The sequence below is a fragment of the Aspergillus karnatakaensis genome (assembly GCF_047715665.1).
Source record: "Aspergillus karnatakaensis strain CBS 102800 unplaced genomic scaffold BJY04scaffold_8, whole genome shotgun sequence".
In the NCBI taxonomy this organism is placed as follows: domain Eukaryota; kingdom Fungi; phylum Ascomycota; class Eurotiomycetes; order Eurotiales; family Aspergillaceae; genus Aspergillus; species Aspergillus karnatakaensis.
In genome coordinates, this window is record NW_027395720.1 from 230,478 (window position 1) to 251,289 (window position 20,812).

The 20,812-nt window shown below is 51.7% G+C and overlaps 11 protein-coding genes across 11 annotated transcripts; 5 read left to right on the plus strand and 6 right to left on the minus strand.

Annotated features, from left to right (window-relative positions):
* Positions 1-1,193: 1,193 nt before the first annotated feature.
* Positions 1,194-2,672, minus strand: BJY04DRAFT_232447 (acyl-CoA dehydrogenase family protein; the record flags this gene model as incomplete). The annotated part of the gene is made up of 6 exons (XM_073719757.1): positions 1,194-1,660; positions 1,712-1,801; positions 1,857-2,084; positions 2,131-2,203; positions 2,273-2,440; positions 2,499-2,672. The coding sequence occupies 6 exons, from the start codon at positions 2,670-2,672 to the stop codon at positions 1,194-1,196; spliced, it is 1,200 nt and encodes a 399-aa protein (XP_073574762.1).
* Positions 2,673-3,117: 445 nt separating this feature from the next.
* On the minus strand, positions 3,118-4,660 carry BJY04DRAFT_214832 (fungal specific transcription factor domain-containing protein; the record flags this gene model as incomplete). Its single annotated transcript, XM_073715326.1, has 4 exons — positions 3,118-3,644; positions 3,706-4,054; positions 4,108-4,313; positions 4,360-4,660. 4 exons carry the CDS (start codon positions 4,658-4,660, stop codon positions 3,118-3,120), a joined length of 1,383 nt encoding a protein of 460 aa, XP_073574763.1.
* Positions 4,661-5,318: 658 nt separating this feature from the next.
* Positions 5,319-7,091, minus strand: BJY04DRAFT_214833 (fungal specific transcription factor domain-containing protein; the record flags this gene model as incomplete). The annotated part of the gene is made up of 1 exon (XM_073715327.1): positions 5,319-7,091. One exon carries the CDS (start codon positions 7,089-7,091, stop codon positions 5,319-5,321), a length of 1,773 nt encoding a protein of 590 aa, XP_073574764.1.
* A 659-nt stretch (positions 7,092-7,750) lies between these two features.
* Positions 7,751-8,707, minus strand: BJY04DRAFT_214834 (uncharacterized protein; the record flags this gene model as incomplete). Its single annotated transcript, XM_073715328.1, has 4 exons — positions 7,751-7,968; positions 8,095-8,213; positions 8,272-8,498; positions 8,561-8,707. The coding sequence occupies 4 exons, from the start codon at positions 8,705-8,707 to the stop codon at positions 7,751-7,753; spliced, it is 711 nt and encodes a 236-aa protein (XP_073574765.1).
* A 251-nt stretch (positions 8,708-8,958) lies between these two features.
* BJY04DRAFT_232448 (DUF3500 domain-containing protein) lies at positions 8,959-10,617 on the plus strand (the record flags this gene model as incomplete). The annotated part of the gene is made up of 7 exons (XM_073719758.1): positions 8,959-9,007; positions 9,059-9,069; positions 9,100-9,386; positions 9,436-9,645; positions 9,700-9,835; positions 9,889-10,056; positions 10,116-10,617. The coding sequence occupies 7 exons, from the start codon at positions 8,959-8,961 to the stop codon at positions 10,548-10,550; spliced, it is 1,296 nt and encodes a 431-aa protein (XP_073574766.1). The 3' UTR covers positions 10,551-10,617.
* A 191-nt stretch (positions 10,618-10,808) lies between these two features.
* On the plus strand, positions 10,809-12,637 carry BJY04DRAFT_214836 (cytochrome P450; the record flags this gene model as incomplete). The annotated part of the gene is made up of 7 exons (XM_073715329.1): positions 10,809-11,040; positions 11,097-11,188; positions 11,240-11,497; positions 11,563-11,685; positions 11,739-12,167; positions 12,248-12,385; positions 12,440-12,637. 7 exons carry the CDS (start codon positions 10,809-10,811, stop codon positions 12,635-12,637), a joined length of 1,470 nt encoding a protein of 489 aa, XP_073574767.1.
* A 91-nt stretch (positions 12,638-12,728) lies between these two features.
* On the minus strand, positions 12,729-13,312 carry BJY04DRAFT_214837 (putative quinol monooxygenase; the record flags this gene model as incomplete). The annotated part of the gene is made up of 3 exons (XM_073715330.1): positions 12,729-12,992; positions 13,043-13,070; positions 13,128-13,312. 3 exons carry the CDS (start codon positions 13,310-13,312, stop codon positions 12,729-12,731), a joined length of 477 nt encoding a protein of 158 aa, XP_073574768.1.
* A 2,755-nt stretch (positions 13,313-16,067) lies between these two features.
* Positions 16,068-16,291, plus strand: BJY04DRAFT_214838 (uncharacterized protein; the record flags this gene model as incomplete). Its single annotated transcript, XM_073715331.1, has 2 exons — positions 16,068-16,184; positions 16,232-16,291. 2 exons carry the CDS (start codon positions 16,068-16,070, stop codon positions 16,289-16,291), a joined length of 177 nt encoding a protein of 58 aa, XP_073574769.1.
* A 227-nt stretch (positions 16,292-16,518) lies between these two features.
* BJY04DRAFT_214839 (PQ-loop repeat-containing protein) lies at positions 16,519-17,532 on the plus strand (the record flags this gene model as incomplete). The annotated part of the gene is made up of 2 exons (XM_073715332.1): positions 16,519-16,553; positions 16,614-17,532. 2 exons carry the CDS (start codon positions 16,519-16,521, stop codon positions 17,530-17,532), a joined length of 954 nt encoding a protein of 317 aa, XP_073574770.1.
* Positions 17,533-17,852: 320 nt separating this feature from the next.
* On the minus strand, positions 17,853-18,555 carry BJY04DRAFT_181017 (cell wall mannoprotein 1 family protein). Its single transcript, XM_073710151.1, has one exon. The coding sequence runs from the start codon at positions 18,487-18,489 to the stop codon at positions 17,953-17,955; it is 537 nt and encodes a 178-aa protein (XP_073574771.1). The 5' UTR covers positions 18,490-18,555; the 3' UTR covers positions 17,853-17,952.
* Positions 18,556-19,865: 1,310 nt separating this feature from the next.
* BJY04DRAFT_214841 (lysoplasmalogenase) lies at positions 19,866-20,633 on the plus strand (the record flags this gene model as incomplete). The annotated part of the gene is made up of 1 exon (XM_073715333.1): positions 19,866-20,633. One exon carries the CDS (start codon positions 19,866-19,868, stop codon positions 20,631-20,633), a length of 768 nt encoding a protein of 255 aa, XP_073574772.1.
* Between the last annotated feature and the right edge of the window lie 179 nt (positions 20,634-20,812).

Here is a 20,812-nt window from a genome sequence, read left to right on the forward strand (position 1 = left end):
GGCCTTGTGAGGGGTCGCTAGCACCTGTGTAATCGATAATGGCCAGTAGGCACATTGTTTGAACAACCTCGATGCGCGGCCCCAGGTCGGTGGTGAGATATTCATCGACGACTGCAAGCCAGGATGCCCGCGAATACAGTTCCGTAGCTTGCTGTTTCTGACCCTCGTAGTATGGTTCTGCCGAAAAGCGAAGGGCAGTGGCAAGAACAGAGAGAAGTAAGCATTTAGGGACTAAACCATCTTCCAGTCGTCGGCAGAAGGAGCCTTCTTGAATAAACGAGTACGGCTGATTATGAACGGAGCGAAAGTAGGTGTCAACGAGAGAATCTATGACTTGCTGAGGAGGTAGAACATTGCTGAAGGGAGTATTATGAGCATGCATCGTGACGAACAATTGCCCAACCTACCTGTTGGGATTGCCAAAGCTTGCAGAATGGCATACTCGGCCCATGGGTACATTGTCAGCAACAGAGTGCCCTTCACCGGGGCTAAACCCTTCCAAAGCTATAATAGGGAAGCTTAGAGGCTGATAGTCAGCAAATGGGTCATTTATTGGAGTTCATTGGAATCCACTGGAAGCGAGAACTGACTCGTATGCCTTGGGGCTGCCTTGGCTCAGGTGACCGAGCAGTGACTCGAGCCTGTCAAGACGCCGCGCAATTTCCGGCTTTAATTTTGGTCAGCAAGAGAAGGCCATTGGGATCTACAGTGGGGGTGTACATCTGCAGTGGTAGCGATGGAGGACTCTGCCAGGGTTGTGTCTGAGTTATTGGTGTAGGCTTCGTAGACACATGTCGATAGACCGCTGCGCCGGCAATGGGCACAAAGCGGTCGCTCCCCTGAACACTTGGTCTTTCGACGACTGCATTAGATTAGCCATCTGTTCTCTGCGGTAAGTTAGTAATGGACGATTTGTACCGACATGTCGCGCAAGCCTGTCGGATGCGCTTCAAGCTGTTCCCTTCCGTCCGGCTCAGGGGGGTAGTCATAGCAACAATGAGGAGGAAGTAGAAGTCGGGAAATAAATGGATAGGTGTCTGAAGAGCGTGGGAGGCCTGATAAACCATTGCAACACTAGCGGTGTGCTGTGTCCGGGGCTTAGTCGGGGGTTCGTTCTCTTCCCCGGAACCATGGGGACCAATTATACACGGCAAAGATGCTTTCGCGTAGTCTAGTATCTAGTTTCAGGTGCATCATAGCTTACTCCATTTGATCTCCTGGTTAACCGCCAGTTCAGACAGAATCTCCTCACTGCCACCCCCAACAACCATAACCCGAAGGTCCCGACCAATCTGTTCAATACGCGCCCCACGACCATTCTTCGAGTATCCAAGCCCACCCAAGACCTGTTGAGCCTCTCGATTCACCCTTTCTAGTGTTCTACCAGCGAGAACTTTCAGATTCGCGAACAAGCCACCCATCGTCAGATCCGTCCCGTGCTTGTTCGAGCTCTCGGCCATGTATACTAGCTGCTCCATCCAGCCATAGGCGGAATCAACCAGACGGCCCATTTCTGAAAGTTTGGCCCTAATCACCTGGTTGCCTATCAGCTTCTTGCCAAATGTCTCGCGGGTGATCGCGTGGCGATAGGCGTCCTCGATGCAAACGCGCGCGAGACGGAGTGATGTACAGGCTAGCCAGAGGCGCTCGTGGTTGAAATCTATGTCTCATGTCAGTTCTCAGATCTCCAAGGTAGCAGCGAGGAACTAACTGCTCATGATAATCGGGAACCCCTTGTTTTCTTCCCCTAACAGGTTCGCCACAGGGACTTCCACGTCGTCGAAACCAATGTATGTTGATCCTGAGTACTGATTAGCCTGTGCGCATAATCGACTGCAAGGTAAGAATAAACTCACCACTTGCGTGGACCCCCGAATCCTCAATCTTCCTACATGTGACGCCGCGTTGCTTGAGTGGCATCACCAGTGCTGATATCCCTCCCACTCCGTCGCCGCCCGTTCGAACTGCAGCGGTGCAGTAATTGGCAAAGATACTATTGGTAATCCACTTCTTTGCCCCATTTACAATATAGACATCCCCCTTCCTCCCCGCTGTTGTCGTAAGTCCCGCCACGTCCGACCCAGCTACGTGCTGTTAGCTGGATCCTGATCAATAAGGTGGCAGGTATGCCGTCCGGCTCCGTAACCCCCAAACAAAACCTCGTCTCGCCACTCAACATCCCAGGCAGAAATCGAGCCTTCTGCTCTTCACTCCCGAAATTGATCACCGGTGGTGCACCGATTGAGTTTCCGCATCCCAGTGCTCAGATCACACCCAGATAGCCGCACCGCGCGATCTCGTCGATCAAGACTAGGTCGTGGAAGCCATCCCATTCGGTGGGCAGAACACCGCCTGGTAGCCGTTGGGATCCGATGTTCGATGTAGGGAGAGGAAAGGGCGTTGCAGCGACGTAGCCGAGTTCTGCATGGCGGCGGTAGACCTACCCTGTTGTTAGCTGGCCCGGGTTGGCGTAGTTACAGGCAGTTCCGGGCATATACCTCGTCGGGAATAAACCCTTGCTGTTCCCACTCATGACAGAACGGAATGACCTCTGTGTCGATGTAGTGGCGGACTTCGCGCTGAAGACGTCGATGGGAATCCGTGTAGTAGGCGCTGGCTCTCCGGTTCAGCCATAGGGGGTCTGCCAACGGGATTTTGGAGGATTGGGACATGTTTGAGCATTGGATTAGCTTGCTACCGCTCCACCAGCTTCATTAAATCAAATTCAAACCTACGCACAGTTCATCGCAGTAGCGGTCGGACCGGCTGTTCCGGTCGATAGGTCCTCTTTCTGCGGAGTCTCGCGGTCCGATCGGACCGGAGCGACACTTCATACGAGGTCAAAAGGCAATCTACGTATGTACCACTGAAGCCAGGGCGAGGCAGTCTGGTGCACTTCTCGGTCCCGATAACCGAGGTTTCTTCCGGAGCGCAACTAGCCATAGCCTAGGTACACCGAGCTTATTTCACATTACTTGTTACTGTTAGCTGGCAGATCCTAGGTTCGTCTAAAGCGCCGTATCCACAAGGTCATTCCTTTTTCCCCGCGCTACCAGGGGACCAACAGCCAGTAAATCTATAACGGGAGAAAACCGAGACTGAACTATCAACTTCCCCTTAACCTAGGATGAGTGGATTCACCACATCTGGAACGGCATGTATATCTTGCATAGCCCTCAGTAGCGCGAGACATACCATGTGGTTCGCAAAACTTCCCTGCTCGTCCTCTACCGAGCGAGACGCTAGATGCACCGCAAATACTCTTGTGGTAAATACCAACGCCACCATGGCACTGGCTGGCAGGTGCCTCATCAGGTCGCGGGTATGCAGGTTTCGGAACAAGCAGACAATCTGCGTCATACTCCCTAGGACCCGGGGTGGAATAGCCTGGGAGACGGCAGCCTCATGCATGGCTCGGGGGGAGAGAAGGGCCCATTGTGCGAAGAGATACTCAACTTTGAGAGCGGTGTGTTCAAGGAGGAGGGTTTCTGGTGCGTTGTCGGTAGGGCTGTGGGCAGGGCTGTGGGCTTGTCGTGCTAGATCTCGGATCCAGCTGTCAAGCCCACGTTGGTGAGAGGAGAGTTCCCTGGGTGAGATTCCGGAGCGTGGAGAGAGTGTGGGCTTTAGGTCGCCTGAGGAGTCGACTGCCCAAGAGGTGTCATATAGGGCAGCCAAGATACAAGAGAGTTTGATATAAAGTTTGACCTTGTGGTGTTGCCAGGAATAATGAATCTGACTGAACAGCCTGGTCCTCTAACAGAAGCTGCGTGGGTGCGTCGAGCGTCAAGTTGTCACCATCGCGGATCCGACAGGGTTTATATTGGGCCAGAGCCAACTGGACGTCTCGGATGAATAGGCACCACCACAGTCTGTGCTCAAGTACCCGATTTGTATCATCCGCGTGCAGTTTGATTCTTTCGGCCTTTGAGATTGCCAGCTCCAGCCAGTACGCTGGCCCCTTTGGGCCGTCAGACTCGCCCTCCCACAGCGATATGAGCAGTAGTGATTGTATCTGGACAATTAGATCCTTCTCAAGCCCCACCTCGACGACCAACTAAGGTTTATTTAGCCCGGGTCTGAGGTAGCATGCTCCTAATAGGGACTTACCTTGGCCTTCTTGATCATCTTTTGCTGGGCGTCCACTCGGGTTGTCGATCCGGTCGCCACGACTGCCTCGATCTCCACAAACGGACAGGCAGCAGAAAGTAGCGCCCACGTTAGTAACGGACTGGCGATGCCGATACCACAGTCCTGTTCCCGATATGGCAGTTCCAGCTGCGACAACCCAATGCACGCGACAACCCAATGCACGGCTGCCCGGGATGAACATATTGTATGTATGCGCGTAGAAACTGCAACCGAACGTGTAGCGGGGGAAAATCAAAGATGCCAACTTGGCGAAGCAGCTCGGGCTTGTCAAGAGCTTTCGACTTGTGCGTCGACCAGGGTTTCGGTGCGGTTGCTTTCTTGGACAGGTACGACTTCGCTCCCTCGGGGGTGGGTCTAGAAAAGCACGGGCGGTGCTAACCATGTGGTCAATTGGAGAAGACGCCGCGATGGCTGGAATCTCTCGCATGTGTCTACTGCGGTATTGCTTGGGGCTGGCCTGCTCGGGGGCCTCGGTTAGAGGAAGGCTCGCGATGGGCCCTTCGGACGTCATCTTGCTCGGGGTCAGGGAAATGTCAATTTTCAGATGCCAAACTACTGTGACATAGCGGCTTTTGTCCGTTCGCGCTGTCGGGCCGAAGGGCCAGCAGGAGAGAGTTCGGAAAGGACTATCATACCACTTGTTTCAGTCTGAGCGCAGAAACCATCGGGGTGAAGCTATCCGTCCAACTTCCGGGGAACAGACGCTTCCGGGGAACAACCACTTGGAAGGATCCTTCACTTATACCCTCGATGAAACTATTGTATTCGGGCATGCCACTGCAAGAAGCACACGGTCGATCGCCTAGTCAACGTCCGAGGCACTAACATTGAGATCTCCTTGTCAACCCTTTCTCCGGCGCATATGGTGCACCAGAATTCCGAGCCGAAATAGTAAACAATCATCGTAAAGAGACGCATGGTAATTATACCGCTAATCATATGCTCACGGCATTGTGTACCGAGCCTGGTTATTATACAGGAGGTGTAGCAACGTTCAACGAGGCCATCAGCCGTGATCGGTTTGTTGCAGGATACGAACAGTCCCTTATACTATGTAGCGATAAGGCTCATCTATCGCAGACACAAGTATGCGACCATAGAAGCGGGGTATAAACAGTAGCTGCTCGAATCCAAGAGGCCAGTCGACCTCAACCCCTCCCATGCATGTATCAAGAAGTAGATGCCGAGCCCACCCCCTCCATCGACCCCTCTGCCACCCGCTGCAGTTCGGTAAAGAGTGCCCGAAAGTGATCCATAGGCCCACCTGGGGCCAATGTCTGGAGTATATGCGTGGACCCCGCCCTTAAAAACTCGAGGTTTGTCCGCGCCAAAATCGTATCTGGCTCCGCGAGAACCTTGCGGAACAGTACCGAGACTGCAGCCATGCAATAGGACATTGGAATCCCCAGCAGTGGGACATTCTCCTCGCCTTTTATGGCAGCGTTACTAAGTGTCTTAATTACCGACCGCGCGGCCATGACACAGATTGTCTCACTCGATCGGATTCTGGGCCCGTATTGTGTGGGATGTGTGCTTTGGGGCCCTTCTCTGCGGATCATGAATGAAATCCAGTGCATCGTGCGCATGAGATTAAAGTATTGCAGGTGTAACCAGGTCACGGCTGGGTAGAGATTCCCCTGTGCAAGGTTTTCCTGCTCAGGGCGGAATTCCATTGCGATGCTATCGCGCCATTGGAGTAGCTCGCGATCGAGAATAGAAATCTCCTCGAGGACACAGGGGCCGAGTCCGCCGCCGTTGAGTATTGTGGAGAAACGGTTGGCAATAAAGGCTAACTGAACATGCCACCAGTGCACGTCCGCGGCTGGGTCGTCCACGAGGAAGTGATTCGGGTCTTTGAGTCCTTGGCCGAGCAGGACAGCGTGGCTAGGGTGGTCCGTTGTGGCAGGTGGGCGACCCTCTAACAGAGACAGAAAAGCATCCAGTGCGTATGCAACTTCCCACAGCATAGTCCGGCGGCGGAGCTGCGCCTCTCCTAGTTCCAGCCGTGGCGAGGTGTACCGATGGAGACCTAGAGATTGGGCAATACGGATGGCCATTCCACAGGTCACCCACGCAATACCAGATTTCCCACAAAACAGCAAATATACCGTATGCAAGAGCAGAATCTCAACCGAATCAGCATAGGGGACAGCCAGCGCAGAGGATATCAAGCTCCACACGTGCTCATGCATAGCCTGGATTGATTCCTGCTCGGTGGTATTCTGCTGCGAGCGCTGACTGAGATAGCCGATCGCTGTAAGCAGGCAGAGGCGGGAGTACTTGATCGGGTCATGCTGGTGTATCAGGCTTTCATATGCTTTGCGCCACCCTTCCAAATCTCCGATCTCAACTATAGGGTAGCATATGTGGACGTTATTGAGATAGGCCGACATACAGCGCTCCGTTAACTGGGGGTCGGGAAGAGGTCGTTCTGAAATGAAGGGGCTTGGGGGCATGCTAAGCTCGTCTAGATGCCGAATTCCCTGCACCAAGTAGTCAATACTTTTGGTTTTTAGGGTCGCCGAGTTGGCATCAGCAGCCGTTCTGAGACACGTTGAGATGGTCGTTCCTACCGAGCTGCAACCGAGGTATTTGGTTTCCGAGTTGCCCTTACGCAGAACCAAGCCGGGCAGCGGTAGGGATGGCTCGACGTTCTGTTGTGGAAGTAATGACGAGCCCTGCAATCTTGTATCGACATTCACGCCGGTCATCTCCGGTGTTGCAAAACCAACCATCTGACCAAGGGCCTCGCTTGGTGGCAGCTGATGTAGATCTAGGCCATCACTGTGTGAGCCGGGGTGTCCGCTCTCAGGGGGCCATGCCATAGTCGACATGAGACCCAGCTCGCGGGCGTACTGATCAAAGTCGGGCACCACGGAAGAGGAGTTCAGTTCTAGCGAGATGGCAGTGTTTTGTGTGTCCACATGCGAGAGGTTCTGCATTGGCTGTGACTGATTTGGCAGCTTGTGTCGTTCAACTGTGGTGCTGTTTTGCCGACCTGGTGATACCGCCGGAGTGGCCTTCCTTCTTGCACGCCTTCGAGATGCGGTGGGTTTTTTTTATCGTAGACTTGACACTGGAGGGCCCATTGTGCTGAAGAGTGTATGTACAGGCGGAGCCGTATAGGCGGCAGTTCATGCAGGGGACAATATGTGCTGTGCATTTGAGCTGGACGGGTTAGCAGTCTTCCAAGCGGTGCACGGTATCCCGACGCACTCTTTTCTTTCGACAGTAATCGCAAGCACGGGTGACTCGCTTCGGTTGTGAGGCAATTATATCCATCGCGACATACGATGGTAATAGAATATAGACAGACATATGGAGATTGAAACTGGATGCACCTGAGTGTCTAGCAGCTCCTGGATGCGGGGGAGGCTAGGAAGCTACGTATGACTGATCTCACCCACATTCGCATGACCCGGAGATGACAAGGACTCAGGGAGGGGGCAGGGGAGGAGACAGGGCAGGGACGGTCTTGTACGGCAGTGGAGGCTGGGATATTCCCGAGTAATGCATAATTCCTAGAGACCCCGACCTCTATCTCCGCTGATTCAGCGGCGTTGAATCCATTTCAGCCAACGGCGAGTTAACCTATTTACTGTTACTGAGCAAGGGTTTTCTCCAGTTCTTGGGCAAGAGCTGGAACATCCAGTCGCTGCGGCACTGAATCCCCGTTCCACCCCGCAAGCTCTTCCGTGACCTGAACGACCAATTCCACAACCTCAACGCTATTACCTAGTTGCATTGCCCCCTTACAGTGGCTCTGAGCCTGTCTTACTGCCCCTAGCGCTATGATAGCCGACGCCACCACCAGCTCAGCTTCCTTGAGCGTCAGCACACTGCTGGCACCGATGAGATAGCCAAAGATTGTCGTGTGTGCATAGTAAGGTAAAATAGTCTGCTCGTCAGAATGGACTCACTATGGAGTACCATGGCAGTGCTTACAGATTTCGGGAAAGTATTGTCCGACCATCGCGGCCACGTCGCTGTTGCCAACTCCGCGATAGATGGCCTTGGAGGTATCCAAGCCTATAGGATGGTAGGCTCTCTCTGAGAAGCCCGGTCTATCGTGGGTTATCAGCATCTCAGGAAGATAAGGGGATATATCTGTTCCGGAACAACCTCTGTGGTCCTTCTTCTACATCCACTCCCCTTGCCCGAATCTCCGCCACCAAACCAAACACCGCGGGCATACAATTGGGCAGCCCTGCAAAAGGTACAACAAGTGTCAGACATTCTCGAATGACGGTGAGTATTTCCTCGAATTTGCCTGGTGTTTCATTCCCGGTCGCATTGCGGACCAGTTCGGCCACGATGTCGCCGCGGCGCATAGCGCACAGGATGGCGCTCTGTTCGATCGCTGGTCAATCATGGACAGTGAACCCGGAAACGGTCAACCGAATCATCTTACGACAAGCCCAGTAGCATATCCTGGCTTTTCCGAAGGTTTCAGAGCCTCTAGTCTGTTGATTATCGCCCGGAAGCGATCGGGCTCGAAACCGGCTGCATCAGCGGCAAGGTTGGCCTTGGTGTATCGGTCCGCAAAGTCGCCGCTCATGGTCGCGTCGGATCAACGATGCAAAACTATGTGGTGGTGATTGTTCAAGATGTCTGCATCAAGGCACTTGCCTCGGTTGGTGCTATAAGTAGTTGTTCGACGAGCAATATCTCCCGTGGACCTCTCCGGGGAACCTTCCAACGACCCATCGGGGCTGCTTCCCCAGGATGGTAATTTACACAGATATTACATGGTTATGAGCTCGAGATAGGCTGCTTTCAAGTATCAATTGCCATTGTATATGCGCCATTATGAGAGAGCACACTGTTGTGTCGTTCCGAGAATATGTCCCTGCACCAGGTATGGGTCTACCAATTGAGTCCTTCTGTTAGGCTAACCGCCACCATCAAGACAACCCCCGAGTGAGAGATCTCCACTAGGCAGATCTGAAGCACTATTCCAATGCAATTCTGACTGCCCCCGTGACCGCTCCAATCTTCGACAATTGGGTTGCTAAGCTCAACGAGCCCTTCGTCGGCATTACCACCGACGGTCAGCGACAAGATGGCCTGTTCCAAATCCAAGATGAGGATGCTCCTGTGGAGAGATGGTGTGAGACCGGCTGCCCGTATCCTAGCGTGTCTGACCAGCATCAGGTTGCGGTGGCCGAGCAGGTTTGGAGGATCTTGACCCCAGAAGAACGCTCCAGATGTACCCATGCTATCGACTCGCCTGAATGGTAAGTCAATCTCTGGTTCGACCAAGCCTCTACTGCTAAGAGGTTTCAGGAGAAAATGGTCAAATCCAGAATTGTTGATCTTCGAGACCGGCGTTCGATTGGAATCTCTACACGGAGACAAGATTCTAAAGATCATGTTTCTCATCCAGGCCAGCCTCAGTCCCAAGGGGTACGAGAAGATCACCGCAGCAATGGAGATCAATCACTTCCTCGGGGAATTGCTCAACGCAAAGCCGATTCTAAATCGGAATAGTTATCAGTTAGTCCTCCAGCCCCTCTTTCCTTCTCTTTCAGGAATTGACTCCTTCCAAAGATTCGCTTTGTTCGGCGTCCCGTCGCTCCACGAGCCTTGGGGTTTCGCCTTATACGGCCATCATCTCTGTCTGAATATATTTATTCTCGGCCGCCAGATGACCATCGGTCCAGTCTTCATCGGCGCGGAGCCCAATGTGAGTCCAAGGTTTCCCACTTTTCATCTCTCCGTCATCTGACATATCCCCAGGTCATTGATGCGGGGGCTTTGAATGGCCTCACCTTGTGCAAGGATGAAGAGACCTACGGCCTACAACTGATGCAAACCCTACCTCGAGACTTGCAACGAGCAGCGCAGATCTACCCAGCTCTACATGACGAGCGGATGCCACCCGGTAGATGGAACCCGGCAGACCAGGTGCGTATTCCGTTCTACCAGCTTACCCCCAATAATGACTCTACGCTCACTGATCCCAGCGTCACATAGGCGGTGCCTTCCAGGACAACCGCGTAATCCCGTTCGAAGGCATCAACGCCACCGACATGCCGCCTGAGCAACAGACGCTTCTGCTGAAGATCCTCGAGTCCTATCTAGTACTTCTCCCCGAAGGGCCCTTTCAGGCGCGTATGCGCAACATTACCTCCCATCTGCCCAATACCTACTTCTCGTGGATTGGCGGGTACGGAGATGATGATCCGTTTTATTTCCGCATCCAGAGCCCGGTTATTCTCGTCGAGTTTGATCATCATTCAGGTGTGTTTTTGTTGAATGAACAGCCGGAGAAGTACCATATCCATACCATTCTTCGTACGCCTAATGGGAATGACTATGGACAGCGGTTGGTGGAGGAGTTTAGGGCACGGAGGGGGTCACTGTTCAATGAGAGAGATATGAGAGCGTGGGTAGCTTGACATACCTAGCTACGTACGCTTGATGCTTCGACAAGAAAGACATACATTCAGAAGAGGGCGTTCCCCGGATGCTTTTCGTAACTACTAACCAGAGCTGCAGGTCCCTACACAGTTCCCCGGAGTCGTACCGGATTGGACCTCCACCATGACTTCCTTTGTCGTTAGAGGCAGCGTATAAGGCCTACCTTACCCTTCTGTAAGTTTGGTCCCCGATGCGTTTACCTACACACCATACCTTTGTCTTCTACTCATCCCACAATGGCCATGTCTAGTATAATCCGTGGCTTAGATCTCCTTGCCACCAACCTCTTTCAGACTATTGCCTGCATAATCCTTGTGCTTTTCACCGTCAACCTCTACCGAGCTCTGACAGACCCGCTTTTCGATATTCCTGGCCCATTTCTGGCTCGATTTACACGGCTCTGGCTCGCGAGGGAATACAGTAGCGGTGGCTATCAACGGACCAATATAGCTCTGCATAAACAATATGGTCGGCCTTGACTAGAGGTATCTTTATCTGAATGCCACTGCTCATCTATCTACCAGGTCCTATCGTCCGTATCGCACCAAATCAGTATAGCATCGACAGCCCGACTGCGATCAAAACGCTTTACGGTCATGGATCGTCGCTTCATAAGGTATGCTATGGACCCATTCTCTCGTCGATACAACCTCACTCGCTTATGCAGGGGGACTGGTACATCCCGTGGGGCCATCCCGAGTGGCCGAATCTCTTCAACATCCTGGATCCGCACACACATGGGGCTGCACGGCGCAAGGTCGCAAAACCTTACTCTATGACTAGCTTGCTAGGATACGAACCCTCTGTCAATGAGTGCACCGTTCTTCTGAAGTCCAAGTTGAATGAGTTTGCGACCTTGGGCCAGTCGGTGGATATGGGTCGGTGGTTTCAATTCTATGCCTTTGATGTGATCGGGCAGATTACCGTATTGTGCCATTGGGCTTTTCTCTTCTATTGTGAGCGACACGCTGGCTAACACTCGGCTCGCAGTTTTCTCGGCGGTTCGGGTTTCTGCAGAGCGGGCAGGATATCCAAGGTCTCATCAGAATGCTGGATACGATGAACAACTATACCGCCGTAATAGGTCTTTTTGTCCGAGCTCACAACATTCTAGTGAAACTGGGGTTCTACTCATTGGGTCCTTGCCGCTGAATACATTCGTCGAGGGCGAAATCGAGGCCATCAAGGCGAAACCCCTACCATCAAGTCCCTCCGGACCGGTGGACTTTGTCACCAAGCTCCTACAGGAAAGGCAGCACGGCTCGTCAAGGAATGTTATTGATCGCGATATAAACGTCAGCGCATTTGCAAACGTCCTCGCAGGAACCGACACGACATCAATCTCGTTGAGTGGTATTCTGTACCATCTTCTCCGGTCACCCCAGACGTTGGCTACGCTGCGCAAAGAGCTAGAGGTTGCGAAAGAGCAGGCTAGGGTTTCCTCACCAATTACCTTCCAAGAGGCCCGAGCCCTGCCTTTCCTGGAGGCAGTGATAAAGGAGAGTCTTCGGCTACATTCTGCTGCAGCCTTTACATTCCCTCGCGTGGTATCTAAAGGGGGTCTTACGCTTGCAGGGAGAGTATTTCCCGAGAAGGTCAGTCCATAGCGGTGCGGATCTGTTTACCTTACCTGCGCTACACAGATTGTACACAGCAACTAAGGCGACACACGCAGACAACTGTTGGCGTCAACCCCTGGGTGGCGCACCGAAACACCACCATTTTTGGCCCAGGCGCGGATGAGTTCCGCCCTCAGAGGTGGATCGACCAGGATAAATCAGTGCTAGCAGAGTACGAATCCAACTTTCTCACGGTTCGCGCCAACCTCCGTACTTGCATCGTCCGCCTTGCTAATCACACCGTCCAGTTCGGACAGGGCGCACGTACCTGTATCGGTAAGAACATCAGCTATTTGGAAATGTACAAGGTGATACCCGAACTTGTGCTAGGGTTTGACTTTGAGCTTGTGAATTCCGGAGAGTGGAAAACGCACACGGCGTGGTTCTCTATACCAGTGGGCTTCCAGTGCAGAGTCACCCCTAGGAACAAAAAGGTAGCTGTGTGAGGGGATTGATTTAGAGCGAGAGACTGTGTGATAAGAGGACTGGCCTTGATTATCGAATTCATTTTCTCCAAGCTCGCGGTTTTAGCAGCCACTACTGGTCCATCTCAGCACGCTCTTCCCCGGAAGTCCGTTCAAATAATATCTTCTTGCCCCTGGCTAAATTGTCTTCATCATCATCGCCGTCTCCGTCTCCACCGTGCCCATCACCATCCCCGTCCCAGATCTGCCCGTTCTTTATCTTCACAATGCTCCATTTTCCGCCCTTGCGATCTAGGATCTTGACCTCCTTGGGTCGGATGAACAGCGGCTCGACAATCGCATGATACTCATCAAGGTAAGGCCTACGCATGCCGACCTAGCCTGTGTCAGTGGCGCAGTCTCGGATCTTACTCAAAGAGAACGCACCTCGGTCAGCCACTTCCTGCTCGATGACCTAGATAGACGCTAGGTGTTAGTCCATGCTTCTTGCCAGGGTCTGAAGAGTCAGTACCAGTTCTTCAACATCAATATCTGCCCTTTGTCTTCGATCGATTGGTAGACCTCGAAGAGCGTGCAGTACGGCTCAGAGGCGATCCGATTAAAGACCGACCCGAGGGCATCGAAGAACGTATCGATGTCCTTCTCAGCAAGGTAGACGGTGACTTGGAGGGAAATGCCGGGGTTGCCGTGAGACATAGTGCTAGTTACCAAAGCGTAGATCTGATGTTTCCTGTTCTGGTTGGGAGGAACCCAGAGGACCAGACGACATAGTTATATGTTTGGGCCTTCAGGGCGATCGCAATGGTTCCTTGGGGGTTCTTGTCAACCGGCCTGTTACACATGGCACCCATGATCAATGCTACACTCGCTGATCATTCGGTCACCTCATTATACAGTCCACGGTGTCCGGATAGGTTCTAACCACACGCAATTGCTGTGCGTGTTAGGTTTATGATGGTGCGCAAGTGCTACCAGCTTACGACGACCGGGTCTATCAAACGGCGAATGCACAACGTCGTGCTACAGAACTGAGCTTGATATCGGAACAATGTTCCGCAGGGCATCACCAACATGAACTCTCTACACCATGCTGCCATCAAAATTCTGCGTTGTCAATTCAATCTTCGACTACATTGACCGCGAAACTTCTGACCAAGGTGGGCTTTAAGAATCCCATATGAGACACAGTACTTCGAATTGACACAGCCCACTGCAATAGCATCAAATAAATGATGAAAATTGACAGGCGAGGGTGGAACGTTATCGCAGCTCTTGCGGATGCCGATCACAGACTGCGTCTGATATTGAAGATCTCAGACCACTACACTTTGCCGGATCACTCAAATGTGATGTTACTGCCTTGTCCGTAGTTGGTGCATAGCTCTCCACGCCGCCGGCTTTGAAAGGATTTTGGCCACAAGTGGACGCACTCTCGCCAAAGGACGTACATGCATCACACTGTGTCGCACTGACCGACCATCTTTCCACAACACAGCTGGATGTCCATAGACGGAACGTGGGTCGCACATCCGTAGCAGATTGGGCGATCGCCGTTTTCTTAGCAGGTACGCTGTCATGGCATCATGCCATACCCGCATCATTGGGAGAAGTTAGTGATGACAATCCCACGACGCTGAAGTATACAAGCAGGCCAGGCTCTCGGCACACGGAAAGGTGCATATCCACTAGTATGAACCATCTTCAGCAGCCGCACCGTCTTCACGTCCTCCACGGCGCATAGTTAAGCTCAGGCTACACGGTGAGCAATCCAACCTCATTTCAGCACATCCAGCCCGTCGCGCACAACTCTGTTGTGACCGCCAGTCCAGTTTGAGATTAAAATCCCTCTTGATCGATCAGTCTATTATACTCATCAACGGCAAGGACATCTGCAAATGAGCCTAGCGTTAGCCACATAAGAGAAACACTCATTGGCTGGGGAATTTTCATACGAGACAGTAGACATTGCCGGAACTGCTGGTAATCGCCTCTTTGGCCACATTGGCCAAGGACGCGTCGCAGAAGAACGTCTTGCTGCGCGGCTACAAGGACCACCAGAGACTTGATTAGACGGGCTGTACCTCAAAGTATAACCTAGGGATTAACGTTGACGTACCAATGGGAAGAGTAACGCAAGCCAGGACGGTAAGGGCAGAAAGAAGCTTCATGGTGCTGACGGGCCGTAAATGGTGCAGAAATAAGAGCTAGTGGTTACTCGTATATAAAGTGACGTTGGATATGAGAACCGGAAAGTGGGTTATGATAGAATCTATAAGCTCGATGGTCCGCATGAGGGGGTCTTCAGAATGAGAGGTACTGAGGCGTAGCTGAACAATCCAAAACCTTTCTTTTCTTGACCTACCAGGATCTTGAGACTAGAGCTGACGCCGGGGACTATATTCTCTGCAATCCTTTTGTCCTCAGCTACGCCACACGATGCCTGCTGCGCTACCCCTCACTGCCGAGGAAATCAATCTCTAGGCCGTCTGAAATCTATAGGTTCTAAGGGATCTGCGAAAAGAGGAATTCGGGCATGTGCAGTGTGTAGATCAATGGTTCGCGCACCGCGCTGCAGCTTTCGGCTAGCCAGGTGTGTTTTCCTTATACCCAACCCTGTTCATCTCGCCCCGTATCAGCTCTCCTTTTGACGCCACACCGATATATTGTTCGATTAGTATCTTTGCGCAGGCAGCCATCGGCTCATGCCGCGTCGACGTCTTACCTTTCTTTTCTCTCGAGACAGCTACCTTGCATTGTGTTTAGTTCAAATATCAAGTGCAAGAGCTTTTCATTGCTTCAGAAGGAGCCCAGTTCTCCTTTGCAATCCTCCATTATAGTTTAGCGTCTTCCTTTACAACGAGTCGGTATGAGAAGAACATATGCTAATAGCAAATGCACAAGACCTCGCGCTGGTTACGATATTATTCCAGAAGAACCAATCCGATAGTCATATTGGCTCGGCATTTGGAAGATGGATGACGTGGATTAAGCAGACCTACCATGGGTCAACAGCCTCATACAGAATCTCAAAAATGCATCACCTTTCGCTGAGTTAATCACATTTTTCTCGAGTCCCTGCGTTGTCAATATCAAGCAAGCTGCAATAATCTATTACCCTTCGGGTAACCCAAGTATGTTGTGGATCTCGCAGGACAATTGGTAAATCCCTATACAAGTGCGAGGTGCGATCCAGTGCGATATGGCAATCCACACGAATCATTACATCAGGTAGTTACATCATCATTTTCGATTACGGGGTCATGAAGCCTTTTAATTTGAGGATGGTCTGTTTTAATCTATGATATACTACAATCGATACCGAACAAGCAATACAAGTTGAGTAGACAAGATGGCACGTCCTACTTTGCGCCAGATCCCCTGTACTCCTCTGACCTTACGTGTGTGTTAGAGCTTTACACCTCCTCCGTATCAGATTCTTGTTGCTCCCTCGATGGAACAGGGTTCCACAAACGAGAGACACCTTCATGGAGTGGTGGTTGCGGTAGGGTATGGGAATACGCTCGATGACTATAGCATACAGGAGGGAGACAGTATTCTCTTCAAGAAGGTATCTATCGTCGCATCGAAAGAGTCATTTGGCTAACGCATTTCTAGTACGCCGTCAGCAAGGCACAGGCACGCAAAGGCTATGTTCTTCTGAAGAATAAGGAGTGAGCTGATCGCCACTATTCGGCTCCTACAAGTCATGAACTAATTGGACGCAAGCATTGTAGGGGTGATTTAAGACCATCTACATATTCCACTCTAGCATAGCATCAGTAGAAGATACACCAATGAGACTGCTTGGAGTCTTGGCTTAATCAACCAAGCCACCACCCCGCTGTTCAATTCTCAACCTCATCCTCATCCTCATCCCATCACCAGCTCATCAAAACTGCATCATGATCCATCTACACATCCCCGATTGGGCTCGGATGTAAGTATCCCGGGGTTCAGTTTTCATCTCTCCCGCAGCAGAAATTAACCATACAATCAGCATCTTGGTGCTTCTCAGTATCATCTCATTTATCCCTCAGCTCCACCGTATCTGTGCCCACAAAACCAGCTCTGGTTTATCTCTAGCTGCTCTTCTATGTAACCTGATCGTCGCCACTGAGCAGTTTACCATCTTCTTCTTTGTATGCATCGATGAAAACTCGAAATTCCCCACTATCTATACCCACGGGCCGCTCACGGCAGGAGACTGGTTGAACTTCGTGCAGACAACTGTCGTTTGGATATTCTTCTTAGTACAGTATTGCTACCTCGCCTGTATGGATCCGGGATTTCCAGACCGTGCTGATCGGTCCAATGATAGATTTGCCATCGCTCTATACTACAGCAACAAGCGTCGCACCGGCCTTGTGCTGATCTACCTTCTTTACCTGTTGGTATCCTTGGTTCTGATTTTGTTTGACTTGTTCCAATATGCAACATATCCGGACTGGGATCGAAACCGGATCTGGGTCGCTGCATTCTGGTACTACTATCACTCAATCTTCCTGTTTCCGGTCATCTCAATCCTTGGCCTAGTAGCCATATATCTCCAGTCGAAAACGGTACAGCGATCGGCCAATTTCCCTGCTTCTCTAAGTTTCAGGGGTCTCCAACTTCAGGCTGTCATTTTCCTATTCGTGGCGCTGTCATGGGTCTGGCGGATCACGTTTCCGTGGGAGAAAGTCGAATATGTCAGTTTCAATGTCCTGCGGGTATGGTTTGAGATGATCGGCTGGATCGCTACCGATAACGCTATATTTGCGGTTGGACAGGGCGTGATTTTGTTGCTCGCTCTAAGACGGTTGAGAATGACTGAGGCGGACGAGGATCCTGGTTCTCCCCGTGATGATCGTGAGACTGAGCCACTCCTAGGAGCAGATGATAGCGGTGGGTATACTTCTATATCGGGGCGAGGATAGTATGTTTGGGCAATTTGGAAAGCAAGATTACTCGGTTTCCTAGATATATTGAGATCCTAAAAGTGGACTAGGGTCGTCCCTTCCATTTAAGAGGTTCGCGATGCACCTTCCTGGCAAGCTTGTTGTGTGGTCAGCTGGGAAGGTGCGATGGGGTATTGATGATGGCTCCTACCTAAATCACCAACTCAGCCCGTGGACCAGAGTCGTGCCTTCTGTATTAGTGAAATCTAGTTGAGGTAGGTGCGACCGGTACCACTAACATCTAAACAGGCTTACGATGTATGTAGTAAAGCGAGTGTTATTCAAAACAACATCTACCTGCCGGAGGTCGATACTAGGGTAAAGATAAGCCCGATAGCACAATACATTGTGACCACTCCTGGATCAGCATCACTGCCATTGTCACCTTAATCCCGACCCCTAACCAGAGTAGGCCTCAACACCCCGATTAATCTCATTCACAATTCCATCCGCCAGTCCCTTGGCAATTCCCTGCAGCGCCTGGGGTACCTTGGGCGTGATCGCATCCCGCAATGCCTCACTCGCACTCTTCTCATCCTTCAACGCAGTGAGCACATCCCCCGAGCGTCCATCTCCGTCAAAGTTGCCCTTAGCCCCGACAACAGAGTCAACAAGTCCCTTGACATCAGCCTTGAGGTCCTGAATGGGACGCACAAGGGCTAGAGCGTCCGCATTCTGAAGGGGATCGAATCCCGGGATGGCCGATGCGCCGTCGTTGATGGTGCCGGCGAGCTTGTTGGCGGCTGTCTGGACGGCGTCCGCGTTTGAGGACCCGCTGGTGTAGGCGGAAACGCTGGATGAGACGGCGGCAACTTGGTCGCTGATGCCGGTGAAGATGTTTTGGTAGTCGGATAGGGCGCGCGCGGCGAGGGGGATGGGTTCGGCGATCGCGCTGCAGGCGAAGGCGAGAGTGAAGAGGCCGGCTGCGAGCTTCATTTTGATGGGTTGTGAGGGTTTATTTGGAGTAAATAGTGAGTTTGAGTGTGGGATTTGGAGTTTGTATGGAGGCTTTTGATGTGAGTGTCGTGGTTGAAGCTGGAGGGGAGCGGATATTTATGCACTTGTCGGACAATTACTCCGCAAGGGGCCTCGGCGATTACGCTTCTTCACAGATCCCTGACGGCGGTGGCGATGCCGCGATAGGCATCATTTGTCTCAGACGGTAAGTCTCATGTTGCTAAAATATGGGGGATCGACATGATTGAGGGGAACCAACGATGTAGAACCAAACCTGGCTGAAGTCCCATCCCGACCATGCAGTCAGATGTTTCCCGTATAACTATTCTTAAATCGAGAACCTCCTACATATACTTACTCGGAAGGCTCCTAGGAGCAAGAGGTTGAGCTGTTGTAGTACAGTATGCTGTCTGATAGCGAGTCCCTGACTCCGGTATGTTTGCAGCGCGCTGTTCCCGCTATAAACATAATGCTACGGCTGTTCACCTTTACAGTTAAAGGAACTCTCCGGAGAGCACACTCACGCAGCCCTGTGAAGGTCCAGAGTTGGAGCTGATCAGCAGTAGGATATTCCCGCACGCCTAATAAATTAGCATGGTTGGCAACCAACTCGAAAATCCAGGAGACGATCCATGATGGCACGAAACTAAAAGAGTCTCAGGACTCAGGGTTACATCATTTAAACAACCCAGATGTCAGGATTCAGCAGTAACTCGGGCTGTGCTATGGTGCCGATGCGGTCTTCCCCGTACGGACATGGTGAGGAACCCTGATCCGTGAAGCCAAAAGTTGGATGGATCTGTGAATGTGGGGACTAAAGATCGACAGACCTACCCCCATCTCAACTTTTCGACCTCACTCGGAGCCAAGGGTTTGAGGGCCACGCGTATATGAGATATATCTGGCTCAAGACCCAAGTAGATCCCGGATTGTCCTGTCGTGTATACAAGCAAACCGTCAAGCAATTCTGATCTAATGAGGCCAATTCATTCTTGTTATACAGGCAAGGTGATATACTCGGGGCACAGATGGCAGGAAACCGGCTCTTATAATTGTGATTCATAGTACCACCCATGCTTGCAACGCGCAATGTAAGGAAGGTACGCAGATTGGCATGAGAAAGCCCGCGCATTCCTAAGGTATAGCCGAACGTGTCGTTCGAGAGCCGGATGAACTCTGGAATTGAGACATTGGTTGACCTTGTCCAGCTTACCAAATCTGAGTCAAACAAACGGAATATTCAAAGACTTGAGAAGACATCACAGGTTAACCTCGGCATCTCGAAATGCCAAGTCAGGCCTTGTTTTCCCCTCAACCTCCAACTCTTCACCTCTTCATCCTTTCCACTATTCAAGATGGCTGTCACTATATCCGGTCCCCAAATCCTCTTGCTCTCCCTGCCTCTGCTCGTCCTCTCCGAGTACAACGCCCGGAGTCATGCCGGAACTGTCATATTCAAGATGCTCTCCTCCATTTCGTTTCTCGTCGGTCCACTTCCAAGGCTCACAAGTCAACCCACAAGATACAATCTTGCCATAACTTCCGGTCTCGCCTTCTCGCTATTGGGAGACTACCTTCTTCTCCCCCGCAAAGCAACCTTCTCGAAACGGACCACAGATGGAGAGAAAAAAATATCCATCTCTTTCCAGGCGGGAATCCTTGCATTCGCAGTAGCACATATAGCCTACATTACAGCGTTTTTGCAAACCTCCGGACCAGAGATTTCATATCCAACTCTAGGAACGACATTTGTTTCGACCATGATCCTCGCAAAGTGGCTGGGTGTCATTTACCCTCCCTCTATTCCTCAGTCATCCTACACCAATAATCTTCTGCGGCTCGAGATTCCGAAAGAGATGAAACCCCTTGTCCTGGGTTACGCCATCATTATCAGCGCTATGCTTGCCGTTGCAGTCGCTACATCGACTGCCGAACCCGGTGTCTGGATATCGCAGCAGGTTCTCGGTGCAACAATGTTCGTTATCAGCGATCTTTTCGTTGCTAAAGATGCATTTGGACGGGGCGTTGTGGCGAGCGAGCGTGGCTGGATGAGAATTGGAGTTGGGTATGGGCTTTATTTCTGGGGACAGATGGTCATCGCGGGGACGGTGGGAGCTTTGTAGCTGGATAGACAATACAATTTTGACTATAGGATCTTTCAATATAGCAACGAGGCTGAGGTGCAAGTCCTGTCGCAATTGGCCACCAGCAATCAGCCCCGCGAGGCTGAATGATTCTCATCAAAATCAGTCACTGCCTCCCTTGCCATAGACGCGGGAGGCGTCGAAATAGTGGGGTTGCT

Excerpts from the sequence above, each read along its gene's own strand:
- BJY04DRAFT_181017 (XM_073710151.1), bottom strand. The coding sequence starts at position 18,489 with ATGAAGCTCGCAGCCGGCCTCTTCACTCTCGCCTTCGCCTGCAGCGCG.